The following is a 20,389-nucleotide window of genomic DNA, read 5'->3' as shown; positions in this document are numbered from 1 at the left end:
ACAGGACATTATCTGCTGCTGCAAACATGGTGAGTCCTGCTAGCAGAGCACTCACTTGAATAAAGAGCTACAACTAAGGCCTGATTCAGATTGGGGGGCCACGGTGGAGGGAGAGGTGAGCCACACAAATTGTGTCCAGAGAGAAGTGCCAGTTTTAAATTAAAATCCTTTATTTTTCCCAAATACAATTCACAACTTATACATAGTGGGGAAGATGCTCAGTCTGTGCAAAATAGGGGTGGCCTTCCTTTAAACTTACTAAGCTGTCCAGAATGGGTTCTCCTTCTCCAAAGGGTGACTGGAAATCAGGTACTCTCAAATGTACAGTTAACTCAAACCATTGCTGCTGTTGTTGTTGTTGAAGACAGGTTGAGTCCTTAACAAACAACATAGTAAGGCAAAGTTGAATTCTGAAGATTTTCCTTCCGATATAAGGAAACGGTTTATTTTCCCATGAGTCATCTAGGGTCATTTTAATGTTTTGCTTATATATATATATATATATATATTGTATATAATATATATACCAACGCTGTCATTGCCGAACTGCCAAAAAGAAATGATTTGCTTTACATATTGCACTGACAGACAGAAGTACACACTGTGCCGCTGCTGAAAAAGGATACTGGTTTTAACAAGCCGATGTAGCCCATTCTGAAAAGGGGGTCGGGGTTTGCATCAAACCTTTGAACACCTCTCTGCCAAATTAATCCGAAGAAAATTAAAACTGCAAGAGTTTTGGCTTTCGTTAAAAGAAGAAAAAAAAAGGAGAGAAAGCGAATGCAGCTTAAAGATGGGTACGGTGCAACTTGAAATTTATTTCCAAGACCAAGAACTGAGAACTGAAACATTTTTAAGAACACGGAAGCAAAGCAATGTGAATCCAAATCAAAATTACGTTCTTCCAACTGCTTTAAAATAATGCCTCTTTCGCTATTCTAGTGATAATTTTGATTAAACAAAAATTGATCCAATCTACATTAATTTACTGCTTTGTGGTTGTTGTTTTTTTTATATATAAAAAAAGATCCCTCACTCTCTTTAAAGGAAAAAGTGCATCAGACTCCCTTTTAGCAGCCACTCAAAAAAAATAGCTTACACTTCTTGCTGTAAGAGACGGGCTTTTTAAGCCCTCACCTGGGAGAAGTTTCCAAATCATAAATGAAATAATTTATTATCAAATCCAGAATTTAAATAAAATCTGTTCTTGCAAAGACCAAAAAAAAGGGGGGGGGGGAATCAAGAAAAGAAAAGCATGCACTCAAAAGTCAGCGGTGGAGACAAATATACTATCTATACAGGCACTGGCAGACGCAATTTTATTGTCACCGTTACTCGATGTAACACACACCCCACCCTACAATACATTTTTTCATCCACTAATCACTGAGGTACCAATATTTAAGAATGAAAAGTTCAATATTGAAAAATAAAACCTAAAGTTGAAGCAGTTTTTATTTTCCCCAGAGAAAAAAAAAACCTATGGTGAGTTTTGTATGAAATGTTAGTATACTTATAGTATTTTTTTTTAATTTTCTTTTTACAATCTACATTGGCTTATCTCTTTCTCTCTCTCTGGAACCGGGGGGGAAAAAAGAGTTGTGTTCCACATTACACAGGTTCTTGGATAAAATGTTCACCATCTTATATATCAGGAGTCAGTAGACTTGCAAATGAACAGGGATCTTGGCTACCTACTGGCACATCTTCCTGGTTACCAAGAGGATCTGAAGTCTGAAACAACCTGTTGCAAATTCAGAACAAGACGTGCCATGCCACACAGTGCAACGATTTAGGTGCGACGTTCGATGAGACACTCACAGAGAAGAGCTGCATGGAAGTTATTATGTCCACCTGCAAAGCAATTTCACACAAATTGCATTGCATGCAAAGGACGCCGCTGCCCAGCTGGTTGGGGAGAGGAGTCCTGGGCGCAAGGATGGCCTCCTATCAACGCAGCCACAGTTTAAGACGCAGTGCATCAACTCCATTTAAATAGTATCTGAACAGCCTCTTGTCTCGAACAAAGCCAAGGTTTTCATAAAGTTTCAACGCGGACTTGTTTGTGATCTCGGTCTCCAAGACAACCTGCAAAAGAAGATGACAAAATTTTCAAGCGATACTGCATTTTTCTGAAACTCCGAGGTTCATCAGATTGATATATATATATATATATGTTTAACAGCAGACAGATTCTTGTATTTCAGCTTCAAATCATCTGTAGTCCCGTAGAATATCACTATAGAAACCCCCAGAACTGGCCAAGGAATCAATTTGCTGATTCAAATGTGCATGTTTAAATCGCCTGTCCAGCATGCAGGTTTTTTGTGTGTTTTTTTTTTTGAAAAACAACAAATGCATTTACAAAGGAGGACCAAGGTTTGCAACTACAACAATTCAGAGTATTGACTGCGACCAGAAAGATGTGGGTTCATATCTCCACTCAGTCATGAAGCACTTCAGGGGATCGTGGCTGAGTCATATCCTCAGGCTAACAATTCCCTCACAGTTTTGAAGGAGACGGAAAAAGGGGGGACACATTTCATCTCTTGAGCTCCTGTGGCATAAGGATGGACGACAATGTTATTTTAAAACAAACCAACAACCACAATTTCAAATGGTGATACATTTTCACTGATAAACTGTTCTTCCATTGACAGGATGTGAACGTAGCAAGCTAAATCTGGGATTGTTGATCTGAGAAAAGGCGTTTCATAGAGCCAAGATATGCAACAAATAACTTATGTGTGTACGCGAATCCATACAACCGGTTCTCTAAAATGCAGAAGGACATATTCTATCTTCTCCTAATGGCAGCCTGGTGCCAGAACAATCTAACCATCTCTCAGATGGTCAGACATTATATAGTTAAGCTGGCGTTACCTAGATGAGGGGCTGCCCAAGACCATAGAGGGTAATGGAAAATGATGATGGATCCTCTCAAGAAGGGAAATTGGCTGTAGCCCTCACAGTGAAAGTACATAAGGCAGCAACACGCTTTATCTTTCTGAGCAAACACACTGTGTATGTAAGTAGGTAAGTCTCTCTCTGTGTAATACAAACATTTGTTTTATTTATGACATTTGTCATATCATTACTTTAAAAGTACAATACACTTGAGACGTGTTTTTTCTTACAGGAGGAACAGAAAGCTAAAGTTACACATCTTGATTGAAGTTTCTTAAGAGACACTAGAGCCCTGATTTAGCCTGCCAACGGTCAACTGGCCATCTAATAATAATAATAATAATAATGATAATAATAATAATAATAATAATTTATTTGTACCCTGCCCATCTGGCTGGGTCTCCCCAGCCACTCTGGGTGGCTTCCAACAAAGATACATCAAAATGTCACACATTAAAAACTTCCCTGAACAGGGCTGCCTTCAGATGTCTTCTAAACGTCAGGTAGTTGTTTATCTCTTTGACATCTGATGGGAGGGCGTTCCACAGGGCAGAGCCACCACCGAGAAGGCCCTCTGTCTGGTTCCCTGTAGCTTTGCTTCTCGCAGTGAGGGAACCGCCAGAAGGCCCTCGGAGCTGGACCTCAGTGTCCAGGCAGAACGATGGGGGTGGAGACACTGTTATTCCTGATTACCTCCTGTCCCTCCCTGAAACCTTTCAGCATCCTGAGAGGCTCTGAAGTGGAGACCGATCTTCAGAGGCAGTCTGAATCTGGGAGTCGTTTTACTCTTTTCTGGAGACTCTGAAGCCTAGTGCAATTCAGAGACGGTCCTCTAGGCCACTTTGTACAGGGGCAGGTGGTTTGGCTGATTAAAGTTTTATGGTTTCCTCTGACAGCTGCATTTGCAAACTCTTGCCTATGAAGCATGCACATAATGATGATAATCAGCAGTACTGCTTCTTGTATGCACCTCTGCCCCTTCTTGCTATCCACTGCCGCATGGGTAGTCCACAGCCCTCCTGCTTCACTGCCCCACCTAGGAAGTTTCCTATTTCCCCAATACCCTAATTCACTGCCTCCTCTTCCACCAAATGTATCCAGCCATCACTACCTACTGCAAGTTAAGCATATCCACAAATGAAGCTGCTTCACGTCCATCAGCACCGTCATGAGTGGAAAACCACAGTTCACAGTTGCCTCCCAAAATCTCCATAAAGCCAATTTATATACGTTGAGCTGGGGTGGCCAGGAATGAGGGAGCCGAAGTTTCAAGCTGCAACAGATTTTGTGATTAACAACGCTATGTCCACCCTGAACTCTAAGGATGGAATGAGCCATAAACCAAACAAACTCCACTAACATCATCTCTAGAAGTATTTGCTTTTCTAACTACACAGGCAGCATTCACTTCCACCAGTGCTATTTTAAGACACTGGCTGTGCTCAGACATTCAAAAGGCCACAGAAGCCTGGGCTCTGCCGCACCACTGTGATAGTCCAACACTGCATTGCCCACAAATGTGTATTAATTACTCTGTAACTGCATTAGATTATAATATTATGGTTATGATTTGATAGTGAGAAGAAGGGGAGAACAACTCCTCCGTGGAAAAAGGAGTGGCAAGCCAACCAAAATGAGAAAAGATGAAATTGTGTTTTGAATGTATGTGTTAAATGTTGAAACTCAACATACCGTATTTTTCACTCTACAAGACGCACCAGACCACAAGATGCACCTAGTTTTTGGAGGAGGAAAACAAGAAAAAAAATATTCTGAATCTCAGAAGCCAGAACAGCAAGAGGGATCGCTGCGCAGTGAAAGCAGTAATCCCTCTTGCTGTTCTGGCTTCTGGGATAGCTGCGCAGCCTGCATTCGCTCCATAAGAGGCACACACATTTCCCTTTATTTTTTAGGAGGGAAAAAGTGAGTCTTATAGAGCAAAAAATACGGTGTGTGTATGTATATGTGTGTGTGTGTATAGTAATAGTAATAGAAATAGTAATAGATCCATCACCGCAGAGAGAACTTTTATTACTTGCAACATCAAAATACAACACTTTTCAGCACACATTGTTTAGATCAGACTAAAGCTGCTGAGTAGCGAGAAATGTGCACACATGAATGGCTCAGATCCAAATGCACCAGAATTAAATATATGGCAAGGTAAGAGGACGCATCATCATAATCAGTTTATTACGGTCGATAGACCTGAAACAAAGGGGGTTCATACTGAATGCTCCTGTTTCAGCCTTCTAATTTACTGCACCAGGAGAGAGAAAATCTACTATAAATGCAAACTGGAATTTATAAATCCGAATAATCCAATTGTTCGGGAACTTCAAGCTCTTCGAGGAATAGTTCAATTCAAAACAGCTCCAGAGAAATGCAGTTCAAAATATATCTAGGGCTCCAGGGTTGGGAAAGGATGCTGCAGACTGATTAATAAGGATGTTGCCAAGCTGGGATGGGTGCAGAAGACAGCAACTAAGATGATCAAGGGTCTGGAAACCAAGCCTAATGAGGGACAGTGAAGGGAGTTGGGTGTGTTTAGCCTGGGTAAGAGGAGACAGGCTAGCCATCTTCAAATATGTAAAAGGCTGTCACATGGAAGAGGAAACAAGCTTGTTTTCTCTTGTTCTGGACGGCAGGACCTGAACCCATGGATTCAGGTTACAGAGGAGATTCCGACTAAACATGAGGAAGAACTTTCTGGCAGTAAGTGCTGTTCAATAGTGGAACAGATTTCCATGAGATGTGGTGGACTCTCCTTCCTTGGAGATTTTTAAGCAGAGGTTGGATGGCCATATATAATACAGTGGTGCCTCGCAAGACGAAAAGAATCCGTTCCGCGAGTCTCTTCGTCTAGCGGTTTTTTCGTCTTGCGATTTTTTCGTCTTGCGAAGCAACCCTATTAGCGGATTAGCGCTATTAGCGGTTTAGCGGCTATTAAAGGTTTAACGGATTAGCTGCTAAAAGGCTATTAGCAGCTTAGTGCCTTAGAAAAAGGGGGTGGGGAGCCAAAAAAAATCGCAAGACATTTTCGTCTTGCGAAGCAAGCCCATAGAGAAATTCGTCCTGCGAAGCGCATTGAAAAACGGAAAACCCTTTTGTCTAGCGGGTTTTCTGTCTTGCGAGGCATTCCTCTTGCGGGGCACCACTGTATATGATTTAGTTGAGATTTCTGCATTGCAGGAGGTTTGGCTAGATGGCCATCGGGATCCCTTCCAACTCTACAATTCTACGAGAAAAGCAATGGGGGTTCAGGGAAGAAAAGAGAAATGGGGCAACAACTAGGACAAAATTGATCCCCTCAGTAATACGTAGCAAGGCTATCATTTTAAAGCTGAAGATCACGGGTAGGCAAACTAAGGCCCGGGGGCCGAATCCGGCCCAATCGCCTTCTCAATCCAGCTTGCGGACGGTCCGGGAATCAGCGTGGTTTTACATGAGTAGAATGTGTCCTTTTATTTAAAATGCGTCTCTGGGTTATTTGTGGGGCTTAGGAATTCGTTCATTCCCCCCCCCCAAGAAAATATAGTCTGGCCCCTCACATGGTCTGAGGGACAGTGGACCGGCCCCCTGCTGAAAAAGTATGCTGACCCCTGCTGAAGATGTATCTCATTGGTTTTCATTTTAATTAGAATTGTCTCTGTATTTCTTTTTTCTTTTCCTTTTTTGGCTCAAGCAATGGTCATTTCCACAATGATTTTTTTGCTATTTTTCTGCCTGAGTGGGCTTATTTGTACTGTTATGTTAAAATGAAACAAACAACTCAGTCTTTGATAGCTGTCATTATTTTCCTGGCCTTTTACAGGTAAAGGGAGATATTTATTAACTTCCACAGTGTTTTTTTTTTAAAATTTTGTGCATTTATGAAGCAAATGAATCTTTAGCTGTCATATGCAACACCTTTGTTTTCAAGGCAGGGCAATAAATTCTCATTGCAAGTAGTCAGCACAACCAGCAGCATTCATTCCATTGCTTACTCTGTTGGTTCAGCAGGTGTGAGTTAATGTTGAAATTCTTGTTTATTGGTATTCTAAGTACTTCAAGGTTCTCTTTTGTAGTTGTTCAGAAAAGCCTTTCTACCAGTTCGCCCTTTCAAAAACAAGCTGCTTCCAAGTCAAGATTTCAACATTAGTTCTGATCGGTTGATTTTATTAGGTTCCTATTCAGAGCTCCTAAAAAGCAAGGCTTTTAAGATGACTGAGGATGTTTGGCTCGATGTCCGATTTGATAAGCCATGGTTTGCAATTTGGCAGCGAGTTGGAATTAGAAACCGTGGCCTGTGAGGCGATGTGAGTTTGCAAACTATAGTTTGTATTGGTTATGGTTTGGTGCGATGCCAAAGCTGAATAAGTTACAGCTGCTGCTGTATGTCTGGAAGCCACTAAATCTTGAGACAGGAGTGCTGAGCAAAGAGGGAAGAAATGGGAAAGAAACTCTAAACCATAGTTGGGACATTTGAATGCTCAGACCAGGGCTGTGAGCAGTGGTTAGCATAAACCATAGATAGGTTACGGTGCCTGAACCAAGCCATAATTTCAGATTTTTCGCCCATTGACCTGGTTTGGTCCTAGTTCAGTGGACTAAATTTGGGCAGCAAAACACAAATCAGTTTTAAGAGAGTTCAAGCAGATCAAGGGGAGGAGGCAGGGAAGGCTGCAGGGCAGAGCACCAAACCAGGAAGATTAGCAAAACAGATCAACAAAAGGATAGCCCACTGATCAACAAAAGGAATGGTATCCTGTATTGCGCTTTTAAGGGTGGGTGTCTCCCTCTGGGTCACATGTAGTTCCTCCAGCAAAGGCCCAACATTATTTTAATCAATGTATGCCACAATAAAATCCCAAAGCTTTGCTCATAAACAAAAGGATGGGGAAAAAATGCTTTCAGATGATGTGTGAGAGAGAGATTTCATGCTTTTACATGGTAAATTTCACTGCCAGGTTTTTAAATGCAACACATCAGCTATGCGCAAGCGATGCGCTTTATCGGTTCTTCTTGCTAGGTAGCACCAACTTTATAATAAAGCCTGGTGGCTGCTAAGGGGGATGTTTGGGTGGAAAACCACTTCTGGGCCCAGACTATTGAGAAGAGAAAGCATTAGCCCTAGAGAATACTGAAGCTGCTGATACCCAAGATGTGTTTTCATGTAATAAAGCCTTATTAGTCATGTGATTTTTTAAGAGTAAAAACTGTCACAGTTTTGCATAGTCTACAACACCTTAAACTTTTAGTACACAAGCCAGAAATGCCACTTTAAGGTGCCCTTACTCCAGACAACTGTTAATTTTTCCAACTGTTTTTTGATGTTTGTAAAAACAGTCTTTATAGACATCACTGCCCTGTCTAAAACAGTCAAACAGATGCTAACTCATTTCCTGGAGTCACAGAAAGATCTCAGAATAATGTATCTTTCTGAATGTGTTCTATATTCTGCTCTAACAGAACAGTTGCTTACATAGCAAATGGCATTTGAAATGATGGCCTTCTAGTGAATCGAGGAATGAAAACATACTCCCTTCAAATGAAGAAAAGACTCACCTCATCGCAATCTCCTTCTACCATGGCATAAATAGCTTTCTTAACCAAGTTTGTACCTGGAATAGAGATTAAAAGCAACAAATTTAAACCACTGGTACAAATTATTTCAGCACCAATTAGCTCCTAGAGTTCAGGCTATGGCATAAAAGCAAATGTACATAATTAATGATTACTATGACTATTCTGTACAACCAAGATAAAATACCTTCTCTAATTCAAAATAAAAAGGCCTCTTAGCCCTCTGCATCAAATTGGGCTGGGCATTTCCTGTCTCCTAATTCAAACTGAAGCACTGGCCTTATTGAAGTCTTTTTTATTTTGTTTTTACTGAAGAAGAAGGACAAAGCAGCTTCCAGGAAAACAACCACAGAACAATAAATCAGATTTAAAATAATGAAGGTGTTACAACAACCAGGGCCATCTAGCCTGCAATACTATAATGTACTGTATGGCCAGGGAAGATTCTGGGGCACAGGATAAGGGGCTAAAAGTGTGAGGCATCATGGGTGGTGCAACTAAGGCCTTGGCATTAAAAAACAACAACCTTCAATTGCCTGCATTGTCAGAGTTTTGCTTCTCACAACATGTCATGCTTTGGATCCTCCCCTCCCCCACGTTTTGTATTTGTTCCCTTAGTGTAGTTCAGATTTCCGTCCAGACGTGTTTTAACCGAGGAAGTCTACCATCTGAAGATGTCTTACAAGGCAAGGCAACCACCTCGAAGAGCATGCACTGCACATAAAAGAGGCATGCCAATCTTCAATAGGATGCAACTAGAATGAACGCTGGGGGCAAGATAATAAATGAGTTTCTATGTCAGTGAATAAGCAGGGAACCAAGCTGTGTCCAATAAGTTGCTGCTGTGGACAGAGAAAACCAAAGCACCCTGGTGTGCCTGCACAAGGGACTCTTTAGATCCCTGCCAGTCAACAGTGTGCTGTACCAGCGATCTGAAGCAATGGCCCGTGAATTCACTTACTCCCAACTGCCATGGCAAGCTTTCTTCTCCCAGTTCCCCGCAAAGCAAGCCTTCAGAGCTCAGAGGGCCAAGGCAGAGCACAAGTGTGGGAGCTAGTCCCATCTCCTTGTGGAATCCTGGTCTGAACAAGGCGGCTGGGATTAAATTGGAAACCGCCAATTTCTGTAACCAAGCCTAAAGCTGAAGTGTATTTGGGGAGGAACGCCTAACAAATTCCTTCTAAAATGGGAGTGGGAGAGTAGTTTCTGCTTCATATCCAATTTACCATTCATTCATGGCGCCTACATTTGCATTAAGGGGGGGGAGGGGTCCCCCTCTGGCTTTTGGTTCATTTAAGGCATACATAAAACGGCTGGCAACTGGTAGTTGTCAGGCTACATCTGGCCACCTGAGGGATGCCATCTGTTCACAGCAAATGTAGGTAGATAGATTAGGGGTTTTATCGTGTAGCAGCCACGAGGCCCCGTAGTGCCCAACACTGGCAATTTCCTTCAAAATGAAGCCATGACACACTTCAATGAATTCATGATGGCTCAATTTAACAAACACAGGAAACTTGCTGAGAAGGTGAAGTTATCACCTAGTGGTGGGCAAGCTGGTGATCTCACAGAGGCCCGGTTTCAGCTTTTTATTTAATTTTTGCTTGCTGTTCCCTCAACACAGACACACATATACTGGAGGGCTTTCGGTGATTTGCATGATTAAGTGGATGTCCTTAAGACATGGTTTTCATAACACGGCTTGCATATTATTTTTATGAACATGGGATGCACCACACAGCTGTAAGTATTCCACAACACAACGGTGCAGCTACTCTAAATAAAAAAAGATCAACTCTCTTTTCTCCCCATGATGGAACTCTAAACTGGGTATCTGAGAACTCAGACTGAGACCCAGACTGGTGCATCTTATGTTTTCCGGTCATGCCCAGTTTCTCCATCTTTTGTGTACGTTATGATTATTTAAAAACAAACCACAGTCATATGGAATTGTTAATGAACAAGAAAAACAGATTATTATCAGGAGTCTATTATGGACTTCAAAGACTGTAGAGATGGGCTGGAGAACTGCAAGTTTTCTCACCTAAAAACAATAACGTTCAAAAATAACTTGTAACACAAGGGTGTAATCAAGATTTCATCCCAAAGCAGCAACTTATCAGCAACTTTTAGATATATTTTTATTTATTTTAAAAAAGGACACAAATGCTATTCTTACCTATGCCTTTTCTTCTGTATTTGGAATCCACTGCTAACATGGCTATATAACCTCTGCGAAACATCTTTTTGTGCATATCCAACTTGCAGACGATGGCACCTACACACTCGTCTCCTACCATTGCCTTGAAAAAAACAACAACCCAAGAACATTTTTGTAGATTAAGAGGGCAATATGCAGTGCCAGAAAACTCACCATTCTATAGGTACATTTACAGCAAGATTGCTTTCTGGAAGTTATTTGCTTTACAGATAAAGGCAGATGCATCTCCCAGGAACTAAAGCGTACACTACACATTTTGTAGTATGTCTAAAACTACTGCTAGAGGACAAGAAGCCCATGATTACATTAAATGTAGCTAAATTCTGTGCGTCTGCAATCAATCGCAGGAAGCAAGTGGTATCCCACAATGCCCAATCCCCTAAATGTTAGTTATAGGGGGCACGTTAACAATTAATTTTAATTTTTATATTTAAATCCTTGTCATTGTCATATTGTCACTTGTATTTCTGATATTTTTATGATTTGTGATATTGTGCGTGTTGAAGCTGGTCTGTGACCGTATTAATAAATTCATTCATTCATTCATTCATTCATTCATTTTGTAGTATGGCAAATTTTGAGGATGTTTCTCAAATTGTTACATTGACTGGCTTGGATTCTAAGTAGCACAAATTTAAGAAAGCTCGCTTTCCTGTTCCCTCAAAGCCCCACCGTCCTGAGAAGTCTCTCTCTCTCTCTGAGGGGTGGAGGACCCTCTCCACTGTGGAAAACAGGGCAAGGAGAGCCGCTAGGGGAGTAGCCCCCAACTGAACAGAGGGACTGTCTGCGAGCTTCATCTGCAGAAGGCATCTCTGCTCAAAAACATGTCCCCCCCCCCCAAGCCTTATAGGAACACCCTCCTGCCTGGCCTCTCCTCAGGGGCTTTTGGGTGGATGCAGAAGAGACAGGGAAGTCCCCTTGTGCAAGCTTGTTTCTGCTTGTCATTTAGGATACACACTACTGATTTCAGCCTAGTTCCTATTCTACACAGAACTCCTAAAAGATTATGTAAAGGAAGGCCTCATGCAATTCAAAAAAGAATGCATCGATACCAGTACAGTGGTACCTCGAGTTGCAAACACCTCTGGATACGTATCCTTCGGGTTCTGCACGTGGCAAACCCATAAGTAATGGAAAGGTTTCCACTCCATGCGCATGCGCAGAAGCAGGCTTTCGCCCCACGAGCATGCGCAGAAACAGCGCCTCTGGGTGTGAATGTTTCGGGGTAAGAATGGACCCCCTATTACTCGCCTGAGGAAAATAATTTTGAAATCCCGAGAAGGGAATACACAATCTAAGCATTATTTAAGTTAGCAAGCTGTTCTAATGATATACAGCCACTGTCCTCTAACCATGAACTAAACTGGAAGTCACAAACAAAGCTGCAGTCAGAGAACTCCAGAAGCTATTCTGGAATAACTGGTTTGAGGACTGCAAAGAAGGACTGCGAAGAAGGGAAAGAAAAATCTACACTCCCCAAACCACCTCTTTCACACAGATATACACAAAGGTTTTCGATATATACGTGGATCACTTGCCATAACTAAATTTGTTTCAGAATTCTTATCCTTTCAACAAAATACTAATTACTGATAACTTAAGCACTCATGGAAGTTAATTGTACATTTCCTAATCCACTTATGACACACCTGCACACATAAAATATTGAGTGAGGAAAAGAAGCTGCAAAATCAATTCATTTGAAAAGATTCATAAACCTATGTGATAAAATATACTGAACATGTAAAATTTACCACCAAGGAATACCTTAAGGGGAGATTCCTTGCTAAATCTGCACCTCTCTCCTCTCAGATCCAAGTCTCTACCCACAAAACCTGTGCAGCAGGACAATGCAGAGACCAACCCAAGCACTCTGACTCAGAAGGAAAAGTTACTGGATTTAAAATTCAATCCATCACTTCAAAATGTTCTCTTCATAAAATCTGGCATAGAGGGGCCCCATAAGTTTTTTAAGATATAAAAAATTAAGCAACAACAGTGAGTTGCAGAGGAGTTCAACTACCTTCTCAAGTTCTCAAACACAGGGGAGGGGGAAATCCCCAACCTATGCTAAATTCTTGCCTTAGGGCTGAAACCTTGCACAGTATACAATAGGCTTACTCGCCTCTTGCCAGATCCTGAGAAGTGTCACTGAATATGCTAAGAGAACACCAATTTTTGCGCAAAGAAGCTCAAATGTATTACGTGACTGTTCATGCTATAATTTCTTTTGTTAAAGAGACACCAAGGGTAATAATGCATTACAGGCCAAACCACTTGGAATCAGGCAGCATTATAGGCTAGCAGCACAAACCAATTACAGTTAAGCACCCTGAATTCTGATCAAGTTCAACAGGAGGGATTTAAGCAGGCACTTAACTCTCCCATTGTGGTCAATGGGGGCACGGTTTTTCTTCCTAACAAACCTCTTGGAACAAGTGTGCATTCATGTAGTGAGTTCAAGGGCACACGCACACACACACACACACACAGTATACAATAGGCTTACTCGCCTCTTGCCAGGGGAACAGCGTTTGCATAGCAGGATGAACAGAGCCAGCTGCTTGAACTTAGAAATGCTTACGCTGGCATACAACATAAGCATTTTGTGCCCTCATGCTGGCACAGCTGTTCTCTTACATTCTGTCCTTAGAGGTTACATGGAGTCTTAGATTTGGTAGGTAGGCAGGCAAGAGTAGATTTCATTGTGCAGCAGCAGCAGAAGCACCCAGGCTATGTTATGACATACAGAAGATGACATTTCAAGCAGCTTTCTCTTAAGATTTCACTCAAGTCATGAATAAAAGCAGGTCTCACTTAGTTCCTAATGTCTTAAAAGGGCACCCAGCCAATTATTGTTAGAAGCATGAAGAAAGTATGCAAGTTAGAATCCACTTCGAAGTGAAGCTAGGGTCACAGACATGAAGATAACAAGACCTGCAGAAAACTTTGGTAGTATTTTAAGAAGTGGGCACAAAGAGCCCTGCCTTAAACTTCAGCCGCAAATCACTTCTCACTGACATACTGATGGCCTTGCAATAGTGAAGACAAAAAATTCTAGCGATAAGCAGCTGTAAGCTAACGTCTTTCATCTTTGAAGCCAATGAGCAATACCTGAATTCCTGTTGTCACTTTATTATCCGGAAACAATAACTTTCTGTCTCTAGTTCCAGCAACACAGCTAAATGAACAGCGTTTCACTTGGAGCTCAGAATTTAACCAAAGCTGCTTAGAATTTACTTCTCCAGCTTTTATTCACGGGCCTCATTCAGTCACCACCCTAGTTCAATCTACAAACCATAGTTTAGAGATCAGCAACATGTGACAGGTTTCCATTCTCTTTCTGCCTTTCCTACTCTCAAATGTGTGCATATACTTCCTTTCTTCCATGGTTGGTTTTGAGGTAGCGCTAGTTAGCATTTATCATTGTTTGCATCTGAATCAAGCAAATCATGGAAAGAAGAGAGAATCTTTGAGAGGACAGGGCTGCAGCTCAGTGATAGGGGATCTAGAAAGTCACAGCTTCAATTCATGACATCTCCAGGCAGGGTGGGAGAAACCCCAGTCTGAAACCCTAGAGCCACTACTGGTCAGTATAGACAATACTGAATTAGATGGACCAACAGCCCGATTCAGTATACAGCAGTTTCCTACGTATGTTTCTATGACAGATAGAAGGGAGCAAGCATTACTGAATGCTAGGTTTAGACTAGGCCACTGGACAATAATCTATAAAACACAAACTGCAACCAAACCAGAAGTTTACCATCAAGTAGCACCATTTAGAAACTTGGCCTAGTAAAAATTTGGCCCTTATGAGGTCACCTTTAAATTTCTCGTTTTATGTTCTGTTACCATTCATGTTCAACATTCACAAGGGTCCAAGCTCACCAGACTTCTAAACACACAAGCAGGGAGAGACTATGGCGTATCGCCAGCATTAAAACTTTAAGCAAGGAAAGTCCCATTACTTTAGGAAGCTTAGTGCTTCACTTCAACACTACCATTTAAAAAAATAATAAAAATCAAACCTGACTTCAGGGATGTTGAAAGTGTCAAGCACAGACTACAGACAGATTAATTTTGTTAGAGGCTAATCAATCCGGGAGGACTAAGCATCTTGCAGCATTATTAGTTTTAATATGTTCAGAGAAGAGAAGCCATAAAGCTTCAGGAAGAACATTTCGTATCTGATAATTAGAACGTCCACAGGTCTATTAGCACTGATAAACCGCTGAAACCCATAAATGCAATGTCTGCTTGCTAGAAGGCCTTCCCAAAATTCAGTTTTGTTGGGTGCTCTTGTTCAGCTTTCTGGAACATCAACCCTGCAAATGAGTGTTTAGAAACCAGCCTCACAAGTGCCAGAAGCTGTGTAGAACAAAGGTATTGGCTCACTGAAGTTGAAATGCTTAATCACTTTTCTTAAAAGCAGGTGCTTGCGAACACCCTCAGTCCCTTTACCAAATGCAGCATGTAGGCAGCATTATACTAAAACAACATGGTGTTCAGTTTTGTTACTGAGGCCCAGCCAGTGGCTTCTGAGGTCACATAACCAATCTGCTGCAGCGATGCACAATGCCTGTGTGATTCACAGACCTAACAAGAAGTGTGGTGAGCATTTGGACTGATGCTGCCCGTATGAAGAACCACCCCTTAAGATTTTTCCCGCAAACCAATTTTGTTCTCTACCTAGCCAATTGATGCTTGCCCATGAGTGTTCTCTTCTCCACATCACAAGGCCTTAAAAAGCTGTCCAACTAGCAGTTCATAAACGTTTTAAAATCAACTGATATAAAATTTCATAGGTGGCGTTTCCTTGTAAAAAATAAGGAGAAATCTTATTACACTCCTCATGAAATAAATTCCAAGGATTATATTAAAAGGCTCAACAAAATACCTGTACAAACAATATCTATAAACCAGAAACAGTTCACAAAGTCTATTTTATGTCCACTTATAATTGTCTTTAGAGACATAATATTTGCCTTTCTCTTGAATGTAGTTTACCTCTACTCTCATCATCCGGTAACAGCACAGCTTTGACCCTGAAATTATTTACTACTTCTGCATGTGCATCCATAAAAATAAACATAAGAGGGGCTGACAAGTCTGAGCTCTGACCATATAAGTCTGCAGTCCAGTCTGATTGTTATTTCGCTATATGGTGGGACACTAATATTTCCCTTTAGCATTGACAAGTTCTTTAACATATATAATGCAGTAGGAGCACTTGATTAGGTGCTCTCTAACATATCACAAGCAACAGTTACCCTTCAATAGAAAATTCCCCAAAGCTTCCACACACAGTCACTAATCTATATGGGTGGACCAGCTGCTGTTTCAGTAACTAAAATGTGTACTTCAGACATGCATTTTTATGAGACTTTTGATGATACAAAAAAGTAAACTTTCTATTTAAAATTGGCACGCCACAGAAAAAAGGAGAAACCATCAAGTTTCTAGCTCTGTGATCACTTCTTTCAGCATTCTGAAATCTCTACAGGCCTCAGTACTCTACCATCACAGAATAAAAGAAGGTGAGGCAGCCAAATGAATAATAAAAATAGCATCATTTGGTAGAGACTAAGGAGAAACACAATTTTCAATGTATGACAGATGACAGCTGTGTTCCAATTTCATTAGGGAGAATAAGAACTGAATACAATGCAAAAGAGATTTTCAGCACAGCACAGTTCCAAGTGGAAATGTATTACTATGTAATGACACAGAAGATCCATTTTAGAGGCTTTTAAAAGGTGTTGAATTGCTTTTCAGAAGTAATGTGGGCTTAAATCCATGCTAGTCTGAAGGAAGATGGGACTAGACAATATCCAGGCTAAAATGTTTCCAAAAACTTCTCTACAGATATGAAAGCTGCCAGCTGTCAATTGATACCATTAATATGGCTATTTCTCATTTTTACTGGGCTGAAGTTGAGAGAGGGAATGCTAAAAAGAAATCAAATGGGAAAGTAATGTCAATGACAACTAATGCACACAGAAGGTTGAGGGTCTTGTACACGCACACCCCAAATTTGAAGTTACACAGAAATCTGCATAAACCGAAGACTTACACATTCCTATGTCAAATCAGCTGAGCCACAGAGGTCACCAAGCCGCTTCTGCGTCTCATTTATTTCAACCACAAAGTGACCAAATGTGGACTTGCTTCCCCTGCGACCACCGCCACACCACCCGCCGCTCCCCAACCCTGCACCGGCCACCCTTCCTCTACACCCCACAACGCCAACTTCCTTCACCATGCCTCCTTCCTCGCCCCCTCCCCCAACTTACCAAAAAGCAAAGCTGAGGCCAGTTGTGGATAAAATACCTATATGTGTAAATGGAGTAGGGTTCAGACAGATCTTTGGTGATCAGTCTCATGATATCGGGCATCTGCAGCTCGGACTCATAGCGGACGTATCGTATCGTCAGGTCCCCTTCCTCCTCCTCCACCTGCTGGGGGCCCCAGGAAGAGTCCGTGGTGGGGGGCCCCGGGGAGCATTTCTGCAAGCTGCAGTTGGAGGCCAAGGACCGGGACAGGAGCAGCAGGGACTCCTCCTCCTCCTCCTGGTGGCCTCCTCCTCCTCCTTCCTCTTCCTCCACCCCTCCCGCTCCAGCCAGCCCATTCCTGTCCCCTTCCGAGGGGGCAGAAGCAGCGTCATGGCGGCGCTTTTGCTCCGGGGGCTGCGCAGTCCTTGCTTGGGAGCGGGGGACCCGGTGGGGGTGGGGGTGGTGGTGGTTGCTGAGCGAGGAGGGAGGCTGCTGCTGCTGGGGGGGCAGCTCCGGACCCTCTTCCTCCTGCTGCTGCCCGTGTCCCATTGTCTTGCCAGCGGAGCCGGGGCTGGGGCTGCTCCTGCCGCCGCCTCTCTTGCTGCCCGGCGGGCGCTGCTTCTCGCCGCCGCTCAGGACCTTGCCCTTGAGGGGGCCGCGCAAGTGCCGCAGGTCCGGCCCGGAGATGAGCCCGTTGAGCTGGTGGTTGCGCCGGTGCGGCGGGCAAGGCCGGCGGCGGTCCCGGGCGCCTTCATCCCCGGCCTCCTCCTCCTCCTCTTCTTCCTCGCGAGGCCTTCTTCTTCCTCCTTCCTCTTCTTCTTCCTCCTCCTCCTCTTCCTCGGCGGCTCCCGGAAAGGGCAGGAGGAGCGAGGCGGCGTCTCCCGGCGGCGAAGCGAGGAGGCTGCTAGGCCCGGGCGGAACCTCGGCCATGTCCTGAGGCGGGAAGAGACCGGCAAGGGGTGGGGAGAGGGAAGGGGGAGAAGCGTGAGAAAGAGAGGCGACCCCCGCCCAAGACTCCCCCCTCGCCCACACGCCCCCCCCCGCGGCCGCCCCTTCCCCGCCGCCCCGTCTCCGCCTCACCCCAAAATCCCCTCAGCAGCAGCAGCAGCAGCCGCGGCGCCTCCCGCTCCCCTCCTCCGCTCCTCCTCATCCAGCGGCCGTAAAGCGAGGGCAGGTTTCCCGTCAGGCCAGGCCGCCGCCGCCGCCGCCGCTCTCGCGCGAGGGCGGACGAAGGAAGAGCGCGACACTTCGCGCCGGCGCCTCGCTTTACGGCCGGGCCCCCTCAGGAAAGGGCTGCGAGGGAAAAGGGAAGGAGAAACGGCGTAAGGAGGGGCGGGGCCTCGCCGAGAGGGCGGGGCGCGGCTTCTGCGCGCGCCGCCGCGGCCCCTCCCACCCTGCTGGGCGACGCTTCCGCTCGCGCGCTCGCTTTGTGCTAACGGTCCCCGTCCTCCTTTTCTTATCTCTATGGTCCTAAGAAGTCGCGGAGACTCTATGGTCAGCGAGAGAAAGAGAGGCCGATATATATCTATTTCTCTTTTAAAAAGCTGTCCCTTCACGGATAGGCCCTCGCGACGGCGGGAGAGCTGCGCAAGCGCAGATCGTGCTTTGGCTGAGGGCTGGGCGGGAACGAGCTTGAGGGCTGGGGGCGGGGCTAGCGGTAGGCAGACAAGGGAAAAGCGACCCTGTACACGTTTCTCACGACAAGGGGGGGAGACGCGTGTACATATGCATGTGAGTATGGGAGTACACGTGTGCGGTTTTCGTGAACTATATTTCTCGGGTGACTACTTTGCCTAAAGCTCTTCATTACATCCCCCTCAAATTAAGATGATGGATCATCACCATCTGTTAATTAAATCACCCTTTATCTCCATGGAAGCCAAGATGGCATATAGTAAGAACAATTATAATTATTAACTACATTTGTATACAGTGGTACCTCGGGTTACATACGCTTCAGGTTACAGACTCCGCTAACCCAGAAATAATGCTTCAGGTTAAGAACTTTGCTTCAGGATAAGAACAGAAATTGTGCTCCGGCGGCGTGGCGACAGTAGGAGGCCCCATTGGCTAAAGTGGTGCTTCAGGTTAAGAACAGTTTCAGGTTAAGAACGGATCTCTGGAACGGATTAAGTACTTAACCCGAGGTACCACTGTACTGTCCTCCATCACAATGTAAAAATGCAAAATGAAAACACAAAATACATAATAAGACAGAATCAAACCTACGGTATAACCCCCCCCCCCAACACAGGCCATAGAATGTTAGTCAGCCCATAGCCTGGTTATAGAGATTGTTGTTGCTGTTGTTTTATTCATACCCTGCCCACCTGCTTCCCCCCAGAGTGGTTTCCGCAGCCACTCTGAGCAGCTTACAGTGTACATATGAAAACATGTTTTTTTCCTAGTCCATAAACATATAAAGGGGATGCGGGTGGCGCTGTGGGTTAAACCACAGAGCCTAGGACTTGCCAATCAGAAGGTCAGCGGTTTGAATCCCCGTGACGGGGTGAGGTCCCGTTTCTTGGTCCCTGCTCCTGCCAACCTAGCAGTTCGAAAGCACAAAGTGCAAGTAGATAAGTAGGTACCGCTCCGGCAGGAAGGTAAACGGTGTTTCCGTGCGCTGCTCTGGTTCGCCAGAAGCGGCTTAGTCATGCTGGCCACATGACCCAGAAAAACTGCCTGTGGACAAACGTCGGCTCCCTTGGCCAGTAAAGCAAGATGAGTGCCGCAACCCCAGAGTTGGCCACGACTGGACCTAATGGTCAGGGGTCCAGGGGTCCTAAAGGTCAGATGGTGGCCCACCTCTGGCAAGTCCCCTCAACCCCTGGTATGGGCTGGTGGGAGTTGTAGTGCAGGACATCTGGGCAGCACCAGGTTGCAGAATCCTTTCCTCTCCATCCCCTTGGATCCCCAGACCCTCCCATTCTTTGAGGCCACCTGTTTGCTACTCAATGGACAGTTGCCTCCATGAATCCCGCCGTCTCTCCTGCCATGTGCAAAGTGGCCGGTGTGCCATGGAGATCAAGCAGGACCACCTGTCCAGGTTTCACGAGAAAATGTCCCCTGAAAGGAACTTGGGTCATTTGCTTCAGGTAGCAGAGGCCGTGTTCTCTCGGCCTGAAGTCACAAAGCTTGTGGTGATGTCAGAACCAGCTGCAGGGTGGATGTCTGTGATCGATACTTCAACATCAATTTTGTGTCTTTTCCTTAGCTGAAGCTAAGGAAGGAAGGAGAAAGGTTGTTTTCTGCTGCTCCAGAGAAGCGGACACGGAGCAATGGATCCAAACTACAAGAAAGAAGATTCCACCTAAACATTAGGAAGAACTTCCTGACAGTAAGAGCTGTTCGACAGTGGAATTTGCTGCCAAGGAGTGTGGTGGAGTCTCCTTCTTTGGAGGTCTTTAAGCAGAGGCTTGAC

General features: G+C 44.2%; 1 protein-coding gene across 2 annotated transcripts; it reads right to left on the bottom strand.

Moving 5' to 3' along the window:
• Positions 1 to 149: 149 nt before the first annotated feature.
• Positions 150 to 20,116, bottom strand: NAA30 (N-alpha-acetyltransferase 30, NatC catalytic subunit). 2 transcript variants are annotated; one of them, XM_083438753.1, is made up of 5 exons: positions 19,909 to 20,116; positions 16,990 to 17,901; positions 10,652 to 10,775; positions 8,455 to 8,510; positions 150 to 2,088 (listed from the first exon to the last, which is right to left on the bottom strand). In XM_083438753.1, exons 2-5 carry the CDS (start codon positions 17,896 to 17,898, stop codon positions 1,951 to 1,953), a joined length of 1,227 nt encoding a protein of 408 aa, XP_083294879.1. In that variant the 5' UTR covers positions 17,899 to 17,901; positions 19,909 to 20,116; the 3' UTR covers positions 150 to 1,950. The 2 variants fall into 2 exon arrangements, with proteins under 2 accessions (XP_083294879.1, XP_083294878.1); XM_083438752.1 differs by lacking the exon at positions 19,909 to 20,116 and adding an exon at positions 18,049 to 18,272.
• Positions 20,117 to 20,389: the final 273 nt, after the last annotated feature.

The sequence above is a fragment of the Podarcis tiliguerta genome (genome assembly GCF_965153285.1).
Source record: "Podarcis tiliguerta genome assembly, chromosome: 1".
Taxonomy (NCBI): domain Eukaryota; kingdom Metazoa; phylum Chordata; class Lepidosauria; order Squamata; family Lacertidae; genus Podarcis; species Podarcis tiliguerta.
The sequence above is the reverse complement of the archived record's forward strand: the minus strand, read 5'-3'. Positions and strand labels throughout refer to the sequence as shown.